General features: G+C 36.0%; 2 protein-coding genes and 4 pseudogenes across 2 annotated transcripts; 2 read left to right on the top strand and 4 right to left on the bottom strand.

Moving 5' to 3' along the window:
* Positions 1-267: 267 nt before the first annotated feature.
* Positions 268-2,138, bottom strand: LOC120124526. Its single transcript, XM_039143186.1, has 5 exons — positions 1,692-2,138; positions 1,497-1,598; positions 1,116-1,416; positions 632-733; positions 268-562 (listed from the first exon to the last, which is right to left on the bottom strand). The coding sequence occupies exons 1-5, from the start codon at positions 1,953-1,955 to the stop codon at positions 456-458; spliced, it is 876 nt and encodes a 291-aa protein (XP_038999117.1). The 5' UTR covers positions 1,956-2,138; the 3' UTR covers positions 268-455.
* A 3,851-nt stretch (positions 2,139-5,989) lies between these two features.
* Positions 5,990-6,969, bottom strand: LOC120124527 (glutathione S-transferase U7-like). The gene is made up of 2 exons (XM_039143187.1): positions 6,583-6,969; positions 5,990-6,456 (listed from the first exon to the last, which is right to left on the bottom strand). The coding sequence occupies exons 1-2, from the start codon at positions 6,895-6,897 to the stop codon at positions 6,097-6,099; spliced, it is 675 nt and encodes a 224-aa protein (XP_038999118.1). The 5' UTR covers positions 6,898-6,969; the 3' UTR covers positions 5,990-6,096.
* A 2,074-nt stretch (positions 6,970-9,043) lies between these two features.
* LOC120124568 lies at positions 9,044-10,919 on the top strand (annotated as a pseudogene).
* Positions 10,920-11,125: 206 nt separating this feature from the next.
* LOC120124603 lies at positions 11,126-22,926 on the bottom strand (annotated as a pseudogene).
* Positions 15,320-16,246, bottom strand: LOC120124604 (annotated as a pseudogene).
* LOC120124605 lies at positions 18,214-20,061 on the top strand (annotated as a pseudogene).
* Positions 22,927-24,487: the final 1,561 nt, after the last annotated feature.

A 24,487-nucleotide genomic window follows, 5' to 3' on the forward strand; every position in this document is an offset into this window, starting at 1 on the left:
ATTTTGATTAAGTTTATTTTCACGAATTAATTGATCATTAATTTAGCTACAAGCTATTAAATTACTTTTATTTTTAAAATAAAATTTATATATAAATATTTAATAATTCCATCAATAATTGTTGTGACAAAAGCTTATATATAAAATGAAAATAAAGATGGACATGAAAACAAAATTAAATTCTTATAGTGCTGATAGCTGATTTTTATTAAAAGTATTTTACAAAAAGGAGTAAAAGCCAAATCTGCAGCTAACAATGGTAGAGGAAGGTATACGAAGACTACCTACACATTTTATTTTACACGTGTCTATTCTCTCTAGATTCCCTATATCCATTTTACCACCATATCTTATCTGTCCTTTTGTTTCCTTCCTCTTTATTCCTTCCCGGAAATTTGTTTTGTTCCCTTCCATTCATCAATTACAAACCAAACACAATCCACACAAAGGCTTCCTTAATAAGTCCATTCTTGAGGTAGACTCACTTCTTCATGGTGGCTTGTACGCGGCACCGTCGCCCCGGACCGACCCTTTTGTGGCGAATTCATGATGTCGGAACCATCTGCATGGGATAATGAACAAGTTGTTAAACTAACATGTCAAAAGATAAATACGAAATTTCATTTCTTACTGTTAAAATCTGTAGTATTGAATCTTGATGGAACCCTTGTTTTCTCAAAGTGGAGCTTTAGAGCCTGAACTACTCTCGCGGGAATCAACACAGTAGCACACCCTAATCAAAACAAATTCCGATATGAGATAAAATTAAAAGTTTCAAATTATTCGAATCAATAAGATAAAATGTATTTTTGACATATGAACTAGGGACCCGGGAAGATTCCGGTTCACATTCTTGAAATCTTGGAGATCTAATTTGGTACTCTAGTACCAAAGTAGTCTATCTTTTATAAGCAAAATTATATTAGGTGAACAATAATAGAAAATACCATGCGATAGTTTGGCATAATTAACAGTCTACTGAGCACTTAACTATCCCCCAACTAATCCGACCAAACTCTGTCTAAATGTTAAAGCGACCCCATAATTAACATAAAAGTAACATTTCAATTACTCTTAAGATTTTTTTTATTGAAAGGAATGTACTTGTTTCTAACCTTGTTTCTTGCGTGAGTTGCAAGAAGTTCCGCCAGTTGCACGAGGCAAGAACACGCCGGTTCCTGAAGAACCGTTTTTCGAGACGGAGCCGGTAAAGAAAACCGCCCTCAAATCGGAACCGGTTTGTTTCTTGCTTTGTTGTTGATGTAGCTGCTGCTGATGTAGAGTATACCACAGAGTATTAGAGTGATAGCCATTGTTAAACCCTCCAAGGACTTTCCCTTTGCTTTGATGATGCTTGGTCTTCGGCTTTTGTTCTTTCTGCTTCATTGGTTGCTCTTGTTTCAGCTTGTAAAATTGTAAAATTATTACAAGTAAAATTACTACAATTATTTGTTCAAAAAAGAAAAGAAAAAAGGAAGATCCATGCTTACCTGCTTGATAGCTCTTATTTGTTCATCTATAAGTGCTTGTTTTGATTGAAACCCATGGCCATATGCTGCTGTTTCTTCATTTTTTTCAACCATAGGAGAACCATATGACTGAAAAACAAATGACAAAAAAAAATCAGTTTTTTCTTTTAAATAAGAAAAAAAAAAACAAGAAACCAGAAGAGAAAATCGAATGTTTGTTACCTTTTCATGTTTATCTTCATCTCGCAACATGAACTGAGCCATCTGGCGAGTGAGCTCGGCAATAAGACAGTCTTCTTCCTCTTCACTGCTCTCCGTGATGGTGGAATTGAGGTGATCGGAACCAGTGGGTGAACTCAGCTCTGAGCCAGACTCAGATGAGGCAAATAAGTACCGTTTATTGCTGTTGTTGCTTTGCAGGGCCTCAAAGTGATGATCTTGAGAAGAAAGGGTGAATAAGGCAGGGTCGTGTAGGTCAACAGCCATAATAAAGGAGAAAAATAAGTAAAAAGTTGTAAGGCCTGAAAGTGGAAGAAGGAAGCGGAGAGGGATTAGTTATTAAGGAAGATGCTGGGTGGACAATTATTGCCTCAACACTCAAAGGAAAACATTAAATAAATTGACAACGAGAGAGACAGAGGGAGAGATTCCTGTGGGACTTGCAAGCTGATGTTATACGGAATCCAATTGAGGAATAGGCCAACTGGGTTTTATATATTAGTACCACTTTTTGACCCTTGGATTGAAAGGGAAAAAAAAGTAATTTCAACATTTACTTATTTTTATTTTTGAATTTTAATTTTTTTAAATTAAATTTATCCAACAAAAATAATAATAGATCTACTAAATTCATATAATTTTTTGTCCTTTTTCCTTTTTAAATATTATATATTTTTATTTTATTTTGTATAAAATAAAAATAATTATGTCGTGATTGAAAAATAAAAAACAAATGACATGAGGTTAACAAATGTTATTTTTCTGTTAATTAATTTAATTCTATAATAAATAAATAATTGTTGTTAAAAGAAATAAAAAATAAAATTAATGTATGTTTTTAAAAAATTAAAAGGTCAAAAATATAATTAACCCAAAACTTTTAGTATAAAGATAAACAAGAAACTTAGTAAAGAGTAAGGATTGTAACCTAGTCCAAGGAAAAATTCTTAACAATCATTATTTAATTTACTAATCAATTAATTCAGATGAAATAATATAAAAAAATTATTATGAGACGTCCTTTGAATTAATCTTTTTATTTATGACATCAAATTTGAATTTCTCATTTCATATAAAAGATCTAATACCTACGGATGGGAATGGGACCCAAACCAAACGAGTTCCGGTCCGATCGGGTCGGATTTTTTAAAAAAATTGCTTCGGGTCAGATTCGGGTTAAGGTGGAAAATATCCGACCCGGCCTGACCTAGAAAAAATATAATTTTACCTTATATATTTAGGAATAATTACAATAATATCTCTCTATATATATATTTTTTCAATTAAATCACCGTTTCTAACAAAAATAAATTTTTTATTATTATTTCGGGTCGGGTTAAGTCGGATCGGGTTCGAATTTTATCTCAAAAAAATCGGGTCGGGTTGGGTTAGGACGAGTGAAAGATGTAAAATTTTTTGGTCAGATATGGTTGACCCGAACCCGACCCATGCTCATCCCTACTAATACCTCATCCCTCTAAATTAGGTTATAATTGATTTTGTTTAGTATTTTTTTTGTCTATTATAAATTATAAGAAGTGTAATAAATTCTGACGGTACAGTTTGTTCCAACAACGTTAAATTGCAAACACAACTGCCATTTGTTAGCGAGTAGTATTCCAAGTTAAACCATAACAAAATTAAATCGAGTTGTTGAACGAGGTACAAAAAAAATTTGGTGTTTATGTACTTAAATATATGATTGGATCAATTCATCCGATCGTTTAAATAAAAATTGGACTGGTCTAATAATTCAATCCTATAAATTAATTAAATTAAAATTATTTTTATAATAAAAAGAGAGAGAAAATAGTTTTTAATGATGGACTTTTGTTTTTGTTTACTCGGATTTGAGGAATAATTTATTTATATAAGGTTGAGCAGTTGGTCAACCAAAAAGGAAGGGATACATGGATTAGGTGAGAATGAATGGAGTGAGTTAGTTGGGGCAATGGGGTTAGCTGTGATTGCAAAATGATTGGAACAAGAAAAGGGTTTTGGAAAATCAAACTTCAACTTTTGCATACGATGATTTTGATATGCTATCGAAAACCTTTGTTTCTTTTGCATAAATCCTTCAACCATTTCCACACAAATTGCTTATTTCCCACCTACATAATTACTTCTTTCCCTAAACCAACTCAACTTCAATTTCTGCCTCAAGCTTCAGTTTAGAATGGAAAATATATTTGGATAAGACCCACCTTCGGGAACAGTGTAGAACTTAAATAAATAAATAAGTTTAAATTGACAATCTAAGCATTAGATTTACAAATAATGAGACTTGGACTTAAGATTCTTAACATCACATGGTGTTGAGTTACCTTTATTTAGGTTTACGACCATAAAAACAGTTCGAGAGGTCGAGATGCCTTTGCCCGATAACGTCAAGGTAAAGATGTCTCAACTCTACATGCACAGTTTGATATGTGTAGAGATACCTCCGCCCATCGCAATACACTATCACAGATTGAATAGTCTCCTCTACCTGACTGAATGACGTTGAGATACCTCGCGCCCTCTAAAACAAATGTTATCACGTCCCCAAACCGATACAAAGAGTTGAGAGCCTTCGATTCGGCTTCGAAACGCGTTTGCCAAGTAATGTCATGGCAAAGATGTCTCAAATTTACCTATAGTGTACGAAATGTATATAGATGCCTCCGGACCCCTCGTACGCTACATATAGACATAAAAATTAATTAATCATATTCATATAGTCGAATTAATAAAGTCAATATTTTTTAATCTCTTTTTTTTGTACAACAAAATTTAGGTCAAGGGTGAGTCTCTCAGTCCAAGGCTAAAGTATACCTAAAACCCAATTGAGATTTACATATAAACTTATAAATTACCCACGATGGTAAGATTTAAACTTGGACTTACAAGCTCAAATTCATGAATTCCAACCACTTGAGTCAATACTCATTGGTAATATATTTTTAATTTCATATACATATCAACTATCACTAAAAATGTCATATACTATACATTGAAAACGTATTTTTAAAAACACGTAACATATAGTTTTCTTAAAACGGTTTTTAAAAACATATAATATATAATTTTTGAAAATATATAGTATAGTTTTTAAAAACATATTGTTATATAATTTTGAAAACATATTATATGATTTTGAAAATATAATATTTTATATAGTTTTTTAAATATATTAAGTTTATTATTATTATTATTATTATATTCATTTTTTATTTACTTATTGCTTTAGGTCCAAGTCCGGTCCAATGAAAGGAGTCCAAAGGTCCAAGTCGAGTTAGGGTACTACGAAGCCTAATCGGGTAGCCTGACCCAGCAAACCCGGTTAGGTGGAGAGGGTCTGACCCAACCCGAATCAAACTATGGTTTCATATCAAAGAAGGGCGTCGCACACATCACAATCGTTAGATCAGGACAAGGATCAACGACCCAGATCGAAGGAAGCCAGGGTTTGGACCTAGCATTGGTGCCGCACGAGAGGGTGCATGAGAACCACGCACAAGAAGCATTCACCCAAGAATCCGGGCCAGTTTTCGGTGACCAACCGACCTAAATCTTCGGGATCTCAAACACTCAAATACCAACAAAATCAAGAATGATTCGAGACTGAACCATCCCTAAAACTCTCGGCAAACAACAACAGCCACAAAGCCCGAGTAAATCGGGAAACAGGGGAAACAACCCTAAAATGATCAAAAACAACCCCGACCGGGGGCTATATAAATACCACAGCAACCACAGAGGAATGACACAACAAATATAAGAGCAACCAAGAAGAAACATAAACAAAAAATCAAGGTAAAAAACGAAGCAATATTCGACAAAGCAAAAAAAAAAAAAAAAACCAAACAGCAAAACCAAAGTCTTCGAGCAAACAACAAGGGAAAACACTAAAAAACACAAAAAGAACCAAGGTTGAGCGTCGTCTCGGTTTGGAAAGGGAGGAAGGCCGTTCGTCGCCAATGCTATAACAAAGTCAACAATTATTTTTTTTTCTCTTTCTGAAAAGAAGAAAGTCAACAATTCAAATTAGTCTAACTCGAACCGAAATAATTTGCGCAACTGTTTGAATGGTATAGATTTTTTGAAGCTGCCACCGTCTGCATATATGTTTATACTTGATCTACACAACCATCAATTCACTGTTAATTCGAAAGTGGCATACATTTGTGTAACTGCTGTATGTATGCATGTATTTTGCTTTGTTCTGAACACATGAAACTTTTTTCAAAACATTTAGCTTCAAATATGTTGATCGGCAAATAGTTTTTTCATCACTTTGTTTGCTCATCTGCTGTTGCAACGGCCAAAGGTACATACCCTTTGCACTTCAACAAAAGAAAACTCTTATTCTCTTCAACAAGCAGAACACATACCATAATAGAAAGCATATAGGTTCATTCTAAAGGCTTTACTTGGAAGCAGACTTTATGGCTTCGAGTCGAGTCCGGATATAAACAAGATGTCTCTCTTTCGGGATCCGGCATACCTCGACAACATCTATTGCAACCACCTTTTCGATCCATTCAAATATGATTGGGAATCTCTCTTTTGTGAACATGTTGATTCCCAAAGCCTCTTGCAGGTTTCTAAACCAGAACACCAGGAAATTGGCAACAACAATATCAAGGTATCCAATAGCCTCGCCTGCAAAATAAGGCTTCCCTTTGAGTTCATTCTCTAGCAACTTAAGCTGCTCAGATAGCTCTTCCATGGCCTGATCTTGTTCCTTCCCCGTTGTAAAACTAACCTTCCTTGTGGTGATCAAAATCTGCAAACAAGAAAATGACTCAAACCCGAAGTGGGCCGACTCGAAAATCAGACCGACAAACTCGAATGGTTTACATGCATAACTGAAGGTGACATAACAAAAGGTTTTAAGTCAGTCTGATTATACCTTTTCGTCTATGAACTTAGCCCAGAACCGAGCTATGGATCTCTTGTAAGGATCCCGAGGCAGAAGAACCGGATTGTTTCTCCATGTTTCATCGATATACTCTAGAATTACTAATGATTCCGGTATTGACTTCCCATTATGAACAAGGACTGGGATCTTTTGATGAACTGGATTATACTTTAGAAGCAAAGAACTCTTGTTGGACAAATCTTCTTCAATGTATTCATATGGTATTCCCTTAAGTTTCAAGGCCAATTCAACCCTTCGGCTATAAGGGCTAGCCCACATGCCGAATAGCTTCACTTCATCGGCCATGGTTCACCACTCCCATTGCTTTATCCGCCTCTCTTATAGCCGATGAAGTTCCCACAATTGCTGTAACACGAAGAGATCTCTGCATGAATCTTGTCCGTGAAAAAAAAAGGCACTGGAATCTCAGCCTTTTGAATTGCACCTTGCAGTCTAAGTGGATGACATTGAAAAACAAAATTGAAAGCTAGGGTTGGATCGAGATTTTCCGCCAATTTCTGTGTATTTTTATGTATTCTTAAGTCTACAATCCCATGATTGGGAGCACAAATTAACGATGGTGGCCGTGGCTCATTGCTTCCGAATGATTGCTTCCCATGATATATATATTCTTCTTTTATCCCTACACTATATAGTCCATTTGTCTTTTATCCCTACACTATATAGTCCATTTGTCTTTTATCCCTACACTATATTCAACTATCAATGGAAAATTGTTATGCCATTTCTGTAACGTTTATTATCTATATAAAGACTTAATTGAGATGTCATTTTATTTTAGGAAGTTATTGAATCATAATTTTTAAAATTAGAGTTCGGTTGAGTTATTATCTCATGCATGGAATTGTTTAATTATTTTGTGTAATTTAAGAACCATTTTTAGATAATTTCAAAAAGTTGAGAAATATAGTGTTACAATTGCAACTTTTTATTACAGTTACCAGAAAAGAAACAAGTTGAAAAATGCATTGACTAATGATGTTTGTAGCGTAGTACATTCTGTGAGTTCATTCATCCACTGTCGCAGCCTGATTCTATTCATATTTGTACATTTCCCGATTTGTCAATTTTCCAACTCCCTCTTAAACGGCACCGTTATACTTCGTTCCCTCGCCAAAAAGCCAAAACTCGTATCTATAAATTAAATCTTTCGGCCGTTTCAAATATCAAAATCAAAGGCCCCCTTTTCCACCGTCTCTCCATTGGTCATCGTTTTCCCATTTCTTTTCATTCCATAATTATCGGTAGTTCTGTAGTACAGTAACTTAATATATAACTAAATAAAATAATTATAAAAATATTAATAAATATTAACGGTAAAATCTTATTTAAAATATTACTTTTTATCGAAAATATTAATTTTACTATTTAATTTTTAGTAAAATATAATATTTTAAATAATACTCAATATTAATAATTCCAATAAAAAAATATTTAAAATAACAATTTACTAAAAATTTTAAAAAATATTAATATTTTTTTAATATTAACGGTAAAATCTTATTTAAAATATTACTTTTTATAGAAAATATTAATTTTACTATTTAATTTTTAGTAAAATATAATATTTTAAATAATACCCAATATTAATAATTCCAATAAAAAATATTTTAAATAACAATTTACTAAAAATTTTAAAAAATATTAATATTTTTGATAACAAATTTAGTTACTATATATTAATTCTGTCTTACCTTAAACATTCTCTTAACTCTTCCTTTTTACTTAATTCCCTTTTTCTTTTAACTTTCAGTAGAATTTATCCTAAACTATCCATTCCGAGGGCAAAACTTTCGAGATAATGTTCTGAAATAAATTAATTCACGAGCTAATGCACTCCCAAAATTAATTGCTCAAATAAGGTGAAATCTACAGTGTTGGTCGTAGGTCGCCATGCACTCCGGGCGACCTTGTAGGTCACCATACACTCCGGGCGACCTACCATTGATCAAACAGAGAGAATGAACGTGAGAATGAACGTGTTGCATGGCACATGCACGTCCCAACACATAGGTCGCCATGCCCTCCGGGCGACCTTGTAGGTCGCCATGCACTCCGGGCGACCTACCCTCGTTCGGCTTCCCTCGGATTCCCTCGCATAGCTCGCTCGGTTGCCCTCGGATGCCCTCGCATAGCTCGTTCAGATGGCCTCGGTCGGATGGCCTCGGATGCTCTTGGATGACCTCGGATGCTCTCGGATGGCCTCGGTCGGATGGCCTCGGATGCCCAGCGTGTTGGGACGTGCATGGCACATACAATCTCTTGTAGTTCGCCGGGAAAATATGGCGACCTAGTAGGTCGCCTGGAAGGCATGGCGACCTACTGCCAACACTGTGGATTTCACCTTATTTGAGCAATTAATCTTGGGAGTGCTTTATCTCGTGAATTAATTTTTTTCAGAATATTATCTCGAAAGTTTTGCCCCATATTATCTTATTTTCCCTTTTCAGATTGATTGATTTCTTTTCTTCTTTTTTTGGGATCTTGCAGGTTTGAGAGAGAAGTGGAATGGCGCATAGAGTAGATCACGAGTACGATTACCTCTTCAAGATCATGTTGATCGGCGATTCTGGAGTTGGAAAGTCGAATATTCTATCTAGGTTCACCAGAAACGAGTTCTGTTTGGAATCTAAATCAACAATTGGCGTCGAGTTCGCTACTAGAACCCTCCAGGTTTTATCATAGTTTCAATCAACTCAATCTTTGATTCGTCTTCGTGTATGTTTACTTTTTCCTGCTGAAAATTAGTTGTTCTCGAAGTTCTTGAATTTTGAGTGATAAATTATCTTCTTGATATTTTAGTGTGTTAGAAATGATTATGATCTAATTTGCTTTAGCGGAACTTTGCATGATTAAGCTGACCGTGAACTTTATGCTACTTAGTTGCCTAATTGGTATCTCAAAGAGTCATCTCAGTAATGTGACATGAGAAATCCGATCGCCTTTTCTTGCTCAATGATTTTAAATTTTGAAGTTCGTTTTGAAGACGATGTAGCTAGGCAAGAAAAAAAAGACAATCGAATAGTTATGATTGTCAAAGGTGCTTTAACATTGTAGTTGAGTTCAGAAACATGATATGAATATACGAATTATTCAGTCTAATTTTTAGTAACAATTTCTACATGTTATGAAATGTTCAAAGCATACTGAATTGAAAACTGAGTTATTATTATTTATCCAAGCTTTTTATGATGTTTGATTCTAATGTTAATGATATGGAGTATATTGTTGTTTCTTATGGACCTATGACATAATTGATTTGGTTCTGAAAAAGACCAAACTGTTATTTGTTGGCTTGTCATAGTAGAGTTGCTAGGACCCCTTAATATGATCCCATATTTTCAAACCTTTAATCCAAAGTAATTTTTAATATTGTTGGTTAGTGCCCATGATTATGCAATTTGGTAAACTGTTGGTTTTGTTTGTATTATGCAACTAATTTCTATCAATTTTCATGATCTAGGTGGAGGGAAAGACTGTTAAGGCTCAGATTTGGGATACGGCTGGCCGAGAGAGATATTGAGCTATTACTAGTGCTTATTACAGGGGAGTTGTTGGTGCTCTTCTTGTCTACGACATAACTAAGAGGCAAACCTTTGATAATGCTCAAAGGTGGCTGCGCGAGTTGAGGGACCATGCAGACTCTAACATTGTAATCATGATGGCCGGAAACAAAATCCGACTTGAATCATCTCAGAGCAGTCTCGGAGGAGGATGGTCATGCTCTGGCTGAGAGGGAAGGTCTTTAATTTCTCGAGACGTCGGCACTGGAAGCAGCAAACATCGAGAAGGCATTCCATTCCGTATTGAATGAGATCTACCATATCATAAGCAAAAGGGGATGGCAACCCAGGAAGCAGCTGCTAGTATTGCGCTTCCGAGCCAAGGAACCACCATTAATGTATCAGATGCATCAGGCAACACTAAAAAAGGATGCTGTTCTACTTAACAAGGTGATGGGTTAAATTTGAGGAAGTGGAAAAAGTTTCTAGCGAGTTGTCCTTTTTCCTATTCTTTTTTTTGGCTGAGAGAGATGCATGTAGAATACTTGGCTTTTGTTTTAAAGGAACCCTATTGTTTGGTAGTAGTATGATAAGGCCGGCTTATACTTTCCATCCTTATATTCTCGACGCGTTCCCCTCAGAAGTGGAAGTTGGAAGGTTAGGTGGGAAGTCGCTATTAGAAAAGGAGAAGCATAATTGGTTATTTTGATCTAGTCTCTAACTTTGTAATAATAGTGCCTCCCCTTTTATATTTAGTACTTTGATGGTTCTGAGAATTGAAAGGTTGTAATAAGAACTGGCAATTTGGCCGATTGGTAGGTTTGAGTTGAATTATTTTAAGCTGAAGTAATTTCAGTTTCGAGTCATTCAAATTTATTATTAGTTGATTTTGAGTCGGACCATTTCAAATTTGGTTAAGTTTTTCATTTTTAGGGTTTAGGCTGAAATTGGCAGGTATGTAGGTTTATTGGCTTTGTACAAATGGAAAAAAAAAATACAAAGAAAAGAAAGATGTGCTAATGTGGTAATAAATTATGAAGTTGATAGGCATACATACACCAAGTGGGATTCGAAAATCCAATATTTCCAGGCACTGACTCCGTGGTCAAGTTTACAAACTGCTATAAGCCTATCACTGCTCGATTTGTACAGTTATGAGATGAATTTTATATGTTTTTTCACAGAAATCCCTGATCTTGCTAATTATCTCCTTAGACTCGACTCCTCGCTTTGCAACTACATGGCAGGACAATACAAGTTTCCCTACAGTTATTGCCCATACGTGTAGGTCATGAATGTCTTCGACTCCATCGATACCCTTGATACCACTTTCCAGGATCTCGATATTAATGTCTCTCGGTGTCCTTCCCATCAATATATCGAAAATGTCTCTAAGCATCGGTAGAGTGGTACTTAGGGCCAGCGAAGAGAAGACGAGGGTGCAGAGAAGATCAATGATCAGCCACTTCGGTTTTAGCCAAATAACGGCTCCTGCAATCATCACCCCGACAGACTGAATTAGGTCAGTCATAACATGCAAGTAAGCTCCTTGGAGATTTATGTTCAATATCTTCTTCTTTGTACTGCTCGGCGCTAGACTAGTTTCACCTTCCTCGTCTAAATCACAAAGTTTGCTGCTGTGATGGTGATGGTGATGTTCATGGTGGTGATGGTGATGGTGATGTTCATGGTGGTGATGGTGATGGAGGTGGTGATGATTGTCCCCAAAAACATGGCAACTGTGGTCGTGACCCAGCCAAAGGACTAAAATTGAGTTGATAACAAATCCGAATGCTGCAACTGCAAACATGAGTGCCCCATTTACCTCCTTTCTATCGTGGAGAAGCCTGTCAAGCGCTTCATAAATTAAGAGTAAAGATATGAGCCATATGAGCTGCACAGATATAAGAGCACCAGGACTTCAAGACGACTGAATCCGAAGGAATGGTATGATGTTGCCTTCCATGCTGAAGCCCAGACCGTGAAAAGTGATATGGAGAATCCAGCAACATCAGTGAGCAAGTGGGCGGCATCTGTCAGAACCGCAAGGCTATGGGCTTTCACTCCACCAATAATCTCTACTAATATCACCATAAGATACAAAATAATAAGCCCAGAAAGTTGCGATGCCGACTTCCGTCGTTCCTTTGATTCCAAAAAATAAATTTTTTATTATTATTTCGGGTCGGGTTAAGTCGGATCGGGTTCGAATTTTATCTCAAAAAAATCGGGTCGGGTTGGGTTAGGACGAGTGAAAGATGTAAAAATTTTTTGTCAGATATGGTTGACCCGAACCCGACCCATGCTCATCCCTACTAATACCTCATCCCTCTAAATTAGGTTATAATTGATTTTGTTTAGTATTTTTTTTGTCTATTATAAATTATAAGAAGTGTAATAAATTCTGACGGTACAGTTTGTTCCAACAACGTTAAATTGCAAACACAACTGCCATTTGTTAGCGAGTAGTATTCCAAGTTAAACCATAACAAAATTAAATCGAGTTGTTGAACGAGGTACAAAAAAAATTTGGTGTTTATGTACTTAAATATATGATTGGATCAATTCATCCGATCGTTTAAATAAAAATTGGACTGGTCTAATAATTCAATCCTATAAATTAATTAAATTAAAATTATTTTTATAATAAAAAGAGAGAGAAAATAGTTTTTAATGATGGACTTTTGTTTTTGTTTACTCGGATTTGAGGAATAATTTATTTATATATAAGGTTGAGCAGTTGGTCAACCAAAAAGGAAGGGATACATGGATTAGGTGAGAATGAATGGAGTGAGTTAGTTGGGGCAATGGGGTTAGCTGTGATTGCAAAATGATTGGAACAAGAAAAGGGTTTTGGAAAATCAAACTTCAACTTTTGCATACGATGATTTTGATATGCTATCGAAAACCTTTGTTTCTTTTGCATAAATCCTTCAACCATTTCCACACAAATTGCTTATTTCCCACCTACATAATTACTTCTTTCCCTAAACCAACTCAACTTCAATTTCTGCCTCAAGCTTCAGTTTAGAATGGAAAATATATTTGGATAAGACCCACCTTCGGGAACAGTGTAGAACTTAAATAAATAAATAAGTTTAAATTGACAATCTAAGCATTAGATTTACAAATAATGAGACTTGGACTTAAGATTCTTAACATCACATGGTGTTGAGTTACCTTTATTTAGGTTTACGACCATAAAAACAGTTCGAGAGGTCGAGATGCCTTTGCCCGATAACGTCAAGGTAAAGATGTCTCAACTCTACATGCACAGTTTGATATGTGTAGAGATACCTCCGCCCATCGCAATACACTATCACAGATTGAATAGTCTCCTCTACCTGACTGAATGACGTTGAGATACCTCGCGCCCTCTAAAACAAATGTTATCACGTCCCCAAACCGATACAAAGAGTTGAGAGCCTTCGATTCGGCTTCGAAACGCGTTTGCCAAGTAATGTCATGGCAAAGATGTCTCAAATTTACCTATAGTGTACGAAATGTATATAGATGCCTCCGGACCCCTCGTACGCTACATATAGACATAAAAATTAATTAATCATATTCATATAGTCGAATTAATAAAGTCAATATATTTTTAATCTCTTTTTTTTGTACAACAAAATTTAGGTCAAGGGTGAGTCTCTCAGTCCAAGGCTAAAGTATACCTAAAACCCAATTGAGATTTACATATAAACTTATAAATTACCCACGATGGTAAGATTTAAACTTGGACTTACAAGCTCAAATTCATGAATTCCAACCACTTGAGTCAATACTCATTGGTAATATATTTTTAATTTCATATACATATCAACTATCACTAAAAATGTCATATACTATACATTGAAAACGTATTTTTAAAAACACGTAACATATAGTTTTCTTAAAACGGTTTTTAAAAACATATAATATATAATTTTTGAAAATATATAGTATAGTTTTTAAAAACATATTGTTATATAATTTTGAAAACATATTATATGATTTTGAAAATATAATATTTTATATAGTTTTTTAAATATATATTAAGTTTATTATTATTATTATTATATTCATTTTTATTTACTTATTGCTTTAGGTCCAAGTCCGGTCCAATGAAAGGAGTCCAAAGGTCCAAGTCGAGTTAGGGTACTACGAAGCCTAATCGGGTAGCCTGACCCAGCAAACCCGGTTAGGTGGAGAGGGTCTGACCCAACCCGAATCAAACTATGGTTTCATATCAAAGAAGGGCGTCGCACACATCACAATCGTTAGATCAGGACAAGGATCAACGACCCAGATCGAAGGAAGCCAGGGTTTGGACCTAGCATTGGTGCCGCACGAGAGGGTGCATGAGAACCACGCACAAGAAGCATTCACCCAAGAATCCCGGGCCAGTTTTCGGTGACCAACCGACCTAAATCTTCGGGATCTCAAACACTCAAATACCAACAAAATCAAGAATGATTCGAGACTGAACCATCCCTAAAACTCTCGACAAACAACAACAGCCACAAAGCCCGAGTAAATCGGGAAACAGGGGAAACAACCCTAAAATGATCAAAAACAACCCCGACCGGGGGCTATATAAATACCACAGCAACCACAGAGGAATGACACAACAAATATAAGAGCAACCAAGAAGAAACATAAACAAAAAATCAAGGTAAAAAACGAAGCAATATTCGACAAAGCAAAAAAAAAAAAAAAACCAAACAGCAAAACCAAAGTCTTCGAGCAAACAACAAGGGAAAACACTAAAAAACACAAAAAGAACCAAGGTTGAGCGTCGGTCTCGGTTTGGAAAGGGAGGAAGGCCGTTCGTCGCCAATGCTATAACAAAGTCAACAATTATTTTTTTTCTCTTTCTGAAAAGAAGAAAGTCAACAATTCAAATTAGTCTAACTCGAACCGAAATAATTTGCGCAACTGTTTGAATGGTATAGATTTTTTGAAGCTGCCACCGTCTGCATATATGTTTATACTTGATCTACACAACCATCAATTCACTGTTAATTCGAAAGTGGCATACATTTGTGTAACTGCTGTATGTATGCATGTATTTTGCTTTGTTCTGAACACATGAAACTTTTTCAAAACATTTAGCTTCAAATATGTTGATCGGCAAATAGTTTTTTCATCACTTTGTTTGCTCATCTGCTGTTGCAACGGCCAAAGGTACATACCCTTTGCACTTCAACAAAAGAAAACTCTATTCTCTTCAACAAGCAGAACACATACCATAATAGAAAGCATATAGGTTCATTCTAAAGGCTTTACTTGGAAGCAGACTTTATGGCTTCGAGTCGAGTCCGGATATAAACAAGATGTCTCTCTTTCGGGATCCGGCATACCTCGACAACATCTATTGCAACCACCTTTTCGATCCATTCAAATATGATTGGGAATCTCTCTTTTGTGAATATGTTGATTCCCAAAGCCTCTTGCAGGCTTCTAAACCAGAACACCAGGAAATTGGCAACAACAATATCAAGGTATCCAATAGCCTCGCCTGCAAAATAAGGCTTCCCTTTGAGTTCATTCTCTAGCAACTTAAGCTGCTCAGATAGCTCTTCCATGGCCTGATCTTGTTCCTTCCCCGTTGTAAAACTAACCTTCCTTGTGGTGATCAAAATCTGCAAACAAGAAAATGACTCAAACCCGAAGTGGGCCGACTCGAAAATCAGACCGACAAACTCGAATGGTTTACATGCATAACTGAAGGTGACATAACAAAAGGTTTTAAGTCAGTCTGATTATACCTTTTCGTCTATGAACTTAGCCCAGAACCGAGCTATGGATCTCTTGTAAGGATCCCGAGGCAGAAGAACCGGATGTTTCTCCATGTTTCATCGATATACTCTAGAATACTAATGATTCCGGTATTGACTTCCCATTATGAACAAGGACTGGGATCTTTGATGAACTGGATTATACTTTAGAAGCAAAGAACTCTTGTTGGACAAATCTTCTTCAATGTATTCATATGGTATTCCCTTAAGTTTCAAGGCCAATTCAACCCTTCGGCTATAAGGGCTAGCCCACATGCCGAATAGCTTCACTTCATCGGCCATGGTTCACCACTCCCATTGCTTTATCCGCCTCTCTTATAGCCGATGAAGTTCCCACAATTGCTGTAACACGAAGAGATCTCTGCATGAATCTTGTCCGTGAAAAAAAAAGGCACTGGAATCTCAGCCTTTTGAATTGCACCTTGCAGTCTAAGGGATGACATTGAAAAACAAAATTGAAAGCTAGGGTTGGATCGAGATTTTCCGCCAATTTCTGTGTATTTTTATGTATTCTTAAGTCTACAATCCCATGATTGGGAGCACAAATTAACGATGGTGGCCGTGGCTCATTGCTTCCGAATGATTGCTTCCATGATATATATATTCTTCTTTTATCCCTACACTATATAGTCCATTTGTCTTTTATCCCTACACTATATAGTCCATTTGTCTTTTATCCCTACACTATATTCAACTATCAATGGAAAATTGTTATGCCATTTCTGTAACGTTTATTATCTATATAAAGACTTAATTGAGATGTCATTTTATTTTAGGAAGTTATTGAATCATAATTTTAAAATTAGAGTTCGGTTGAGTTATTATCTCATGCATGGAATTGTTTAATTATTTTGTGTAATTTAAGAACCATTTTTAGATAATTTCAAAAAGTTTGAGAAATATAGTGTTACAATTGCAACTTTTTATATTACAGTTACCAGAAAAGAAACAAGTTGAAAAATGCATTGACTAATGGTGTTGTTTGTAGCGTAGTACATTCTGTGAGTTCATTCATCCACTGTCGCAGCCTGATTCTATTCATATTTGTACATTTCCCGATTTGTCAATTTTCGAACTCTCTCTTAAACGGCACCGTTATACTTCGTTCCCTCGCCAAAAAGCCAAAACTCGTATCTATAAATTAAATCTTTCGGCCGTTTCAAATATCAAAATCAAAGGCCCCCTTTTCCACCGTCTCTCCATTGGTCATCGTTTTCCCATTTCTTTTCATTCCATAATTATCGGTAGTTCTGTAGTACAGTAACTTAATATATAACTAAATAAAATAATTATAAAAAATATTAATATTTTTTAATATTAACGGTAAAATCTTATTTAAAATATTACTTTTTATCGAAAATATTAATTTTACTATTTAATTTTTAGTAAAATATAATATTTTAAATAATACTCAATATTAATAATTCCAATAAAAAAATATTTAAAATAACAATTTACTAAAAATTTTAAAAAATATTAATATTTTCGATAACAAATTTAGTTACTATATATTAATTCTGTCTTACCTTAAACATTCTCTTAACTCTTCCTTTTTACTTAATTACCTTTTTCTTTTAACTTTCAGTAGAATTTATCCTAAACTATCCATTCCGAGGGCAAAACTTTCGAGATAATGTTCTGAAATAAATTAATTCACGAGCTAATGCACTCCCAAAATTAATTGCTCAAATAGGGTGAAATCTACAGTGTTGGTCGTAGGTCGCCATGCACTCCGGGCGACCTTGTAGGTCACCATACACTCCGGGCGACCTACCCTTGCTCAAACAGAGAGAATGAACGTGAGAATGAACGTGTTGCATGGCACATGCACGTCCCAACACATAGGTCGCCATGCCCTCCGGGCGACCTTGTAGGTCGCCATGCCCTCCGGGCGACCTTGTAGGTCGCCATGCACTCCGGGCGACCTACCCTCGCTCGGCTTCCCTCGGATTCTCTCGCATAGCTCGCTCGGTTGCCCTCGGATGCCCTCGCATAGCTCGTTCAGATGGCCTCGGTCGGATGGCCTCGGATGTTCTCGGATGACCTCAGATGCTCTCGGATGGCCTCGGTCGGATGGCCTCGGATGCCCAGCGTGTTGGGACGTGCATGGCACATACAATCTCTTGTAGTTCGCCGGGAAAACATGGCGACCTAGTAGGTCGCCCGGAAGGCATGGCGACCTACTGCCAACACTGTGGATTTCACCTTATTTGAGCAATTAATCTTGGGAGTGCTTTATCTCGTGAATTAATTTTTTCCAGAATATTATCTCGAAAGTTTTGCCCCATATTATCTTATTTTCTCTTTTCAGATTGATTGATTTCTTTTCTTCTTTTTTTGGGATCTTGCAGGTTTGAGAGAGAAGTGGAATGGCGCATAGAGTAGATCACGAGTACGATTACCTCTTCAAGATCATGTTGATCGGCGATTCTGGAGTTGGAAAGTCGAATATTCTATCTAGGTTCACCAGAAACGAGTTCTGTTTGGAATCTAAATCAACAATTGGCGTCGAGTTCGCTACTAGAACCCTCCAGGTTTTATCATAGTTTCAATCAACTCAATCTTTGATTCGTCTTCGTGTATGTTTACTTTTTCCTGCTGAAAATTAGTTGTTCTCGAAGTTCTTGAATTTTGAGTGATAAATTATCTTCTTGATATTTTAGTGTGTTAGAAATGATTATGATCTAATTTTCTTTAGCGGAACTTTGCATGATTAAGCTGACCGTGAACTTTATGCTACTTAGTTGCCTAATTGGTATCTCAAAGAGTCATCTCAGTAATGTGACATGAGAAATCCGATCGCCTTTTCTTGCTCAATGATTTTAAATTTTGAAGTTCGTTTTGAAGACGATGTAGCTAGGCAAGAAAAAAAAGACAATCGAATAGTTATGATTGTCAAAGGTGCTTTAACATTGTAGTTGAGTTCAGAAACATGATATGAATATACGAATTATTCAGTCTAATTTTTAGTAACAATTTCTACATGTTATGAAATGTTCAAAGCATACTGAATTGAAAACTGAGTTATTATTATTTATCCAAGCTTTTTATGATGTTTGATTCTAATGTTAATGATATGGAGTATATTGTTGTTTCTTATGGACCTATGACATAATTGATTTGGTTCTGAAAAAGACCAAACTGTTATTTGTTGGCTTGTCATAGTAGAGTTGCTAGGACCCCTTAATATGATCCCATATTTTCAAACCTTTAATCCAAAGTAATTTTTAATCTTTGTTGGTTAGTGCCCATGGTTATGCAATTTGGTAAACTGTTGGTTTTGTTTGTATTATGCAACTAATTTCTATCAATTTTCATGATCTAGGTGGAGGGAAAGACTGTTAAGGCTCAGATTTGGGATACGGCTGGCCGAGAGAGATATTGAGCTATTACTAGTGCTTATTACAGGGGAGTTGTTGGTGCTCTTCTTGTCTACGACATAACTAAGAGGCAAACCTTTGATAATGCTCAAAGGTGGCTGCGCGAGTTGAGGGACCATGCAGACTCTAACATTGTAATCATGATGGCCGGAAACAAAATCCGACTTGAATCATCTCAGAGCAGTCTCGGAGGAGGATGGTCATGCTCTGGCTGAGAGGGAAGGTCTTTAATTTCTCGAGACGTCGGCACTGGAAGCAGCAAACATCGAGAAGGCATTCCATTCCGTATTGAATGAGATCTACCATATCATAAGCAAAAGGGGATGGCAACCCAGGAAGCAGCTGCTAGTATTGCGCTTCCGAGCCAAGGAACCACCATTAATGTATCAGATGCATCAGGCAACACTAAAAAAGGATGCTGTTCTACTTAACAAGGTGATGGGTTAAATTTGAGGAAGTGGAAAAAGTTTCTAGCGAGTTGTCCTTTTTCCTATTCTTTTTTTTGGCTGAGAGAGATGCATGTAGAATACTTGGCTTTTGTTTTAAAGGAACCCTATTGTTTGGTAGTAGTATGATAAGGCCGGCTTATACTTTCCATCCTTATATTCTCGACGCGTTCCCCTCAGAAGTGGAAGTTGGAAGGTTAGGTGGGAAGTCGCTATTAGAAAAGGAGAAGCATAATTGGTTATTTTGATCTAGTCTCTAACTTTGTAATAATAGTGCCTCCCCTTTTATATTTAGTACTTTGATGGTTCTGAGAATTGAAAGGTTGTAATAAGAACTGGCAATTTGGCCGATTGGTAGGTTTGAGTTGAATTATTTTAAGCTGAAGTAATTTCAGTTTCGAGTCATTCAAATTTATTATTAGTTGATTTTGAGTCGGACCATTTCAAATTTGGTTAAGTTTTTCATTTTTAGGGTTTAGGCTGAAATTGGCAGGTATGTAGGTTTATTGGCTTTGTACAAATGGAAAAAAAATACAAAGAAAAGAAAGATGTGCTAATGTGGTAATAAATTATGAAGTTGATAGGCATACATACACCAAGTGGGATTCGAAAATCCAATATTTCCAGGCACTGACTCCGTGGTCAAGTTTACAAACTGCTATAAGCCTATCACTGCTCGATTTGTACAGTTATGAGATGAATTTTATATGTTTTTTCACAGAAATCCCTGATCTTGCTAATTATCTCCTTAGACTCGACTCCTCGCTTTGCAACTACATGGCAGGACAATACAAGTTTCCCTACAGTTATTGCCCATACGTGTAGGTCATGAATGTCTTCGACTCCATCGATACCCTTGATACCACTTTCCAGGATCTCGATATTAATGTCTCTCGGTGTCCTTCCCATCAATATATCGAAAATGTCTCTAAGCATCGGTAGAGTGGTACTTAGGGCCAGCGAAGAGAAGACGAGGGTGCAGAGAAGATCAATGATCAGCCACTTCGGTTTTAGCCAAATAACGGCTCCTGCAATCATCACCCCGACAGACTGAATTAGGTCAGTCATAACATGCAAGTAAGCTCCTTGGAGATTTATGTTCAATATCTTCTTCTTTGTACTGCTCGGCGCTAGACTAGTTTCACCTTCCTCGTCTAAATCACAAAGTTTGCTGCTGTGATGGTGATGGTGATGTTCATGGTGGTGATGGTGATGGTGATGGTGATGTTCATGGTGGTGATGGTGATGGAGGTGGTGATGATTGTCCCCAAAAACATGGCAACTGTGGTCGTGACCCAGCCAAAGGACTAAAATTGAGTTGATAACAAATCCGAATGCTGCAACTGCAAACATGAGTGCCCCATTTACCTCCTTTCTATCGTGGAGAAGCCTGTCAAGCGCTTCATAAATTAAGAGTAAAGATATGAGCCATATGAGCTGCACAGATATAAGAGCACCCAGGACTTCAAGACGACTGAATCCGAAGGAATGGTATGATGTTGCCTTCCATGCTGAAGCCCAGACCGTGAAAAGTGATATGGAGAATCCAGCAACATCAGTGAGCAAGTGGGCGGCATCTGTCAGAACCGCAAGGCTATGGGCTTTCACTCCACCAATAATCTCTACTAATATCACCATAAGATACAAAATAATAAGCCCAGAAAGTTGCGATGCCGACTTCCGTCGTTCCTTTGATTCCAAATAAATGTTTTCTTGCAAGGAAGTAGAAACAGAGAAGCATTTCGACCCTACTGGATTTAAAATGACAGTATTTTCTTCAGAGACCAGTGGCAACTCGATTTTCATTTGATCTTTAAATCTCAAAATGGGGTCTTTTTCAGGATCCATCCTCCTGCACAACAGGACCATATTGAGTCAAACAAATAAACAAGATGAAGTTAAAACCCTTAACACACAAACTTCAGTTTCATTCAAACTGCCAAATCAATGTGTGATTAAACAACTTGTAATGATCAAGGTCATCAATAGAAGCTCGGAGCGATCGATCAATTCCTTTCGAGTTTCACTTTCACAATTTTAACTTGATGGAAAGTTTCTCCAAAGTTCATGCACAACCAAAGCTCTTGAATCAACAGGACTGAACAACAAAAGAACTAATATATATCATCCCTGTCTCTTCTAAATTAAGAGACAAATCAGTTTTATACACAATAGCTCACAAACTAAACCAAAAACCAATGTATATTGATATCCACCTCCTACAAGGACACAGGCTCAGCCAGGCAGATAAAAAAAAACTATGCATATAGCTTCTCAACTCGATATAATATTTTTTCCCCGTAAGGATCGACTCAATATAATAGAACAACTATAGAGGGGACTTATATTTTACCCTCATTGGGGCAGGCTAAAGTTAATTTCCAAAGGCGAATTGAGGCATTAAATGTAAATACTAAAGGTATATATGCACCCAAAATTTACTTCTCTTCTCTTGTATGATAGCTGGTAATACCTCTGAACCTCGTTCCTTTCAATAACAAGCAAACACTGAAAAAAAAAAATTGATTTTCTTTATGGGTTCTTGTTCCTCGACTTCACATCCCTTCAAGTCGATGCATAAACCTCAAGTATGAAATTGGTACATTGAAGGTACTGAATTGATTCATTCAAAGTTCATAATTTCAGCATATAACACACAAACCCTAGCTAGGTAACTGGCTAAGGCATTGAACAATAACCATACATGGAAGAGGGAGAAAAGGGCTTAAGGTTAGAGACATGGGAATACGGGTTTTGATTTTAGAAGTGCAGTTTTGTAATCAAATTCATAAATTTGTAAGAGATCCCTATTCAATGATGAATTTTGTGAATTTGCATGCATTTCCTTATTACAATTTACATGAATAACAAATGAAATCTAAATTTCATATACCCAAAATGCATAAAAAAATCCTTTTTTTCTATTCCAGCTAAACTTATATTTCTAGCTACAATTCGAGAACAGCAAATCAAATACCCATTCCATAATATCTCAAGAAAAACGCAAATTAAAAAAAAAGAAGAAGATAAATTTACCAGAGAACCAGAGCTGAAGGATCCAGAAAACAGCAGAGGTCCGATCCTGAAGGAACACTATTCAAGCAATCTTACCGTATAGATTGGGATTAGGTCAAAATCTATAGAAAAAGAGAAACTTCTGATGTGGGAATCAGCAATGATGCAGACATCAAAACATTATTACGAGTTTCTGAAAAAAAATATAGATTCCTTCTCATAAGACAGCAGATTTTGAATTTATAAAGAATCTTTTCACTTTCAGTTCCGCAAAAAAAGGATGAAGCTTACATTACACGCGCCAGAAAGCGATTGAAATGGATTATGCCAGCCAAAGTGTTGTCTCCTCTTAGAAATAACAAAAATAAACAAAATCCACAGTTTAATTAGTTTTTTAGTTTCTCTGTTCTTCTCCGAAGAATTCTAATTGGGAAGTATTTCAAACATTCGGTAAATTTGTGGTTTTCGTGCTTCTACTTGATTCCAGTTTAAAATTCGGTTCACGTACTTTTATTTTACCTAGTTTTAACGAGTAAAATTCACATATCATTCATCACCTCTGTCACTTTTAAAACGATATTTATCTAGTTATTCTGAGCTAACTACATCACATATCTTCAAAGTATAACTCTGTTCTTTAACTGTATAAAGAAATAAGAAATTTAGCTAAAGGTGACAGGGAAGAAGGGAATTTGAGTCGACAAAGGAGCTCACTTCTGGCTAGCTAAGGCTAGCAGTATAAAAGTTTAGTTCTTAAACTTTTAAATGTTTTAATTTCATTCCTAAATCATGACAATAATTTTAAATTAGTCATTAAATTTTTTAACATTTCAATTTCATTCCTAAACTATGATCTTTATTATAAATTGGTCCCCCAAACTTTTTTATTATTCCAATTTCGTCCTAAGTTATACGTATGTTGTAACACCATGAATTCTGAGTTAGTAGTTTTGGGCTAACCTGAGAGGGTTTTGGATAAACTCATTAGCCTTGTGGAAAGTCCCAAGTTTGTATTGAGTTGAGCCCAAATAGAGATAAAAAGGGTATTTTTGAATTGAGGCTAAAGTTAAAGGGTCTAAAGATGTGATTTATCCATTTTATAATTAAGAGTCTGAAAACCCATTAATTTGGGTGATGTAGTCGGTAAGAGAATGAGGCAAAAGTTGGTCATTTTTATCTCTTTTTCTTCATCCAAACTTTTTTTCTTCTCTGGCTTCTCTAGTTCAAATGATCAATCCCTTAGCAAAAGGATCGATCCCTTTGACCAAATGATTGATCCCCTTGAAAAAAGAATTGATCCCTTGGAAAACAGTGGGTTTGGGATCGATCCATTGATAGAAGGATCGATCCCTCAAGTAAAAGGATCGATCCCTTCCCAAAAATGATCGATCCCTTTAATATAATAGTCAAAATATTTGAAAAATGATTGATCCCTTTCGTAAAAGGATCAAACCCTTGTGTCTTAAGAGTTGCATGTGACGGCTATGTTAATCCCCAATGGCTCCAAAACATCCCTAATGGTTAAAAATAGCTAGTAATTCATTCTAGCTTATAAAAACAACCCAATGACACTTGAAGAAGGTTACCAACACCTATCCAAGCAATCAAACACAAGAGAAAAACTTTTTTTCTTTATTTTTTCTCTCTTGTAACTATTTGTGTTTTTGTGATCTTTAATTTGTAAACATCTTCCTTTTTAGAGGTTTTCTTGTTTACAATTCTTTTACTTTGTAAAGGGGTTTTGGTTCTAGCTT

Source organism: Hibiscus syriacus, unplaced genomic scaffold (assembly GCF_006381635.1).
Source record: "Hibiscus syriacus cultivar Baekdansim isolate YM2019G1 unplaced genomic scaffold, ASM638163v2 tig00110419_pilon, whole genome shotgun sequence".
Lineage (NCBI taxonomy): Eukaryota > Viridiplantae > Streptophyta > Magnoliopsida > Malvales > Malvaceae > Hibiscus > Hibiscus syriacus.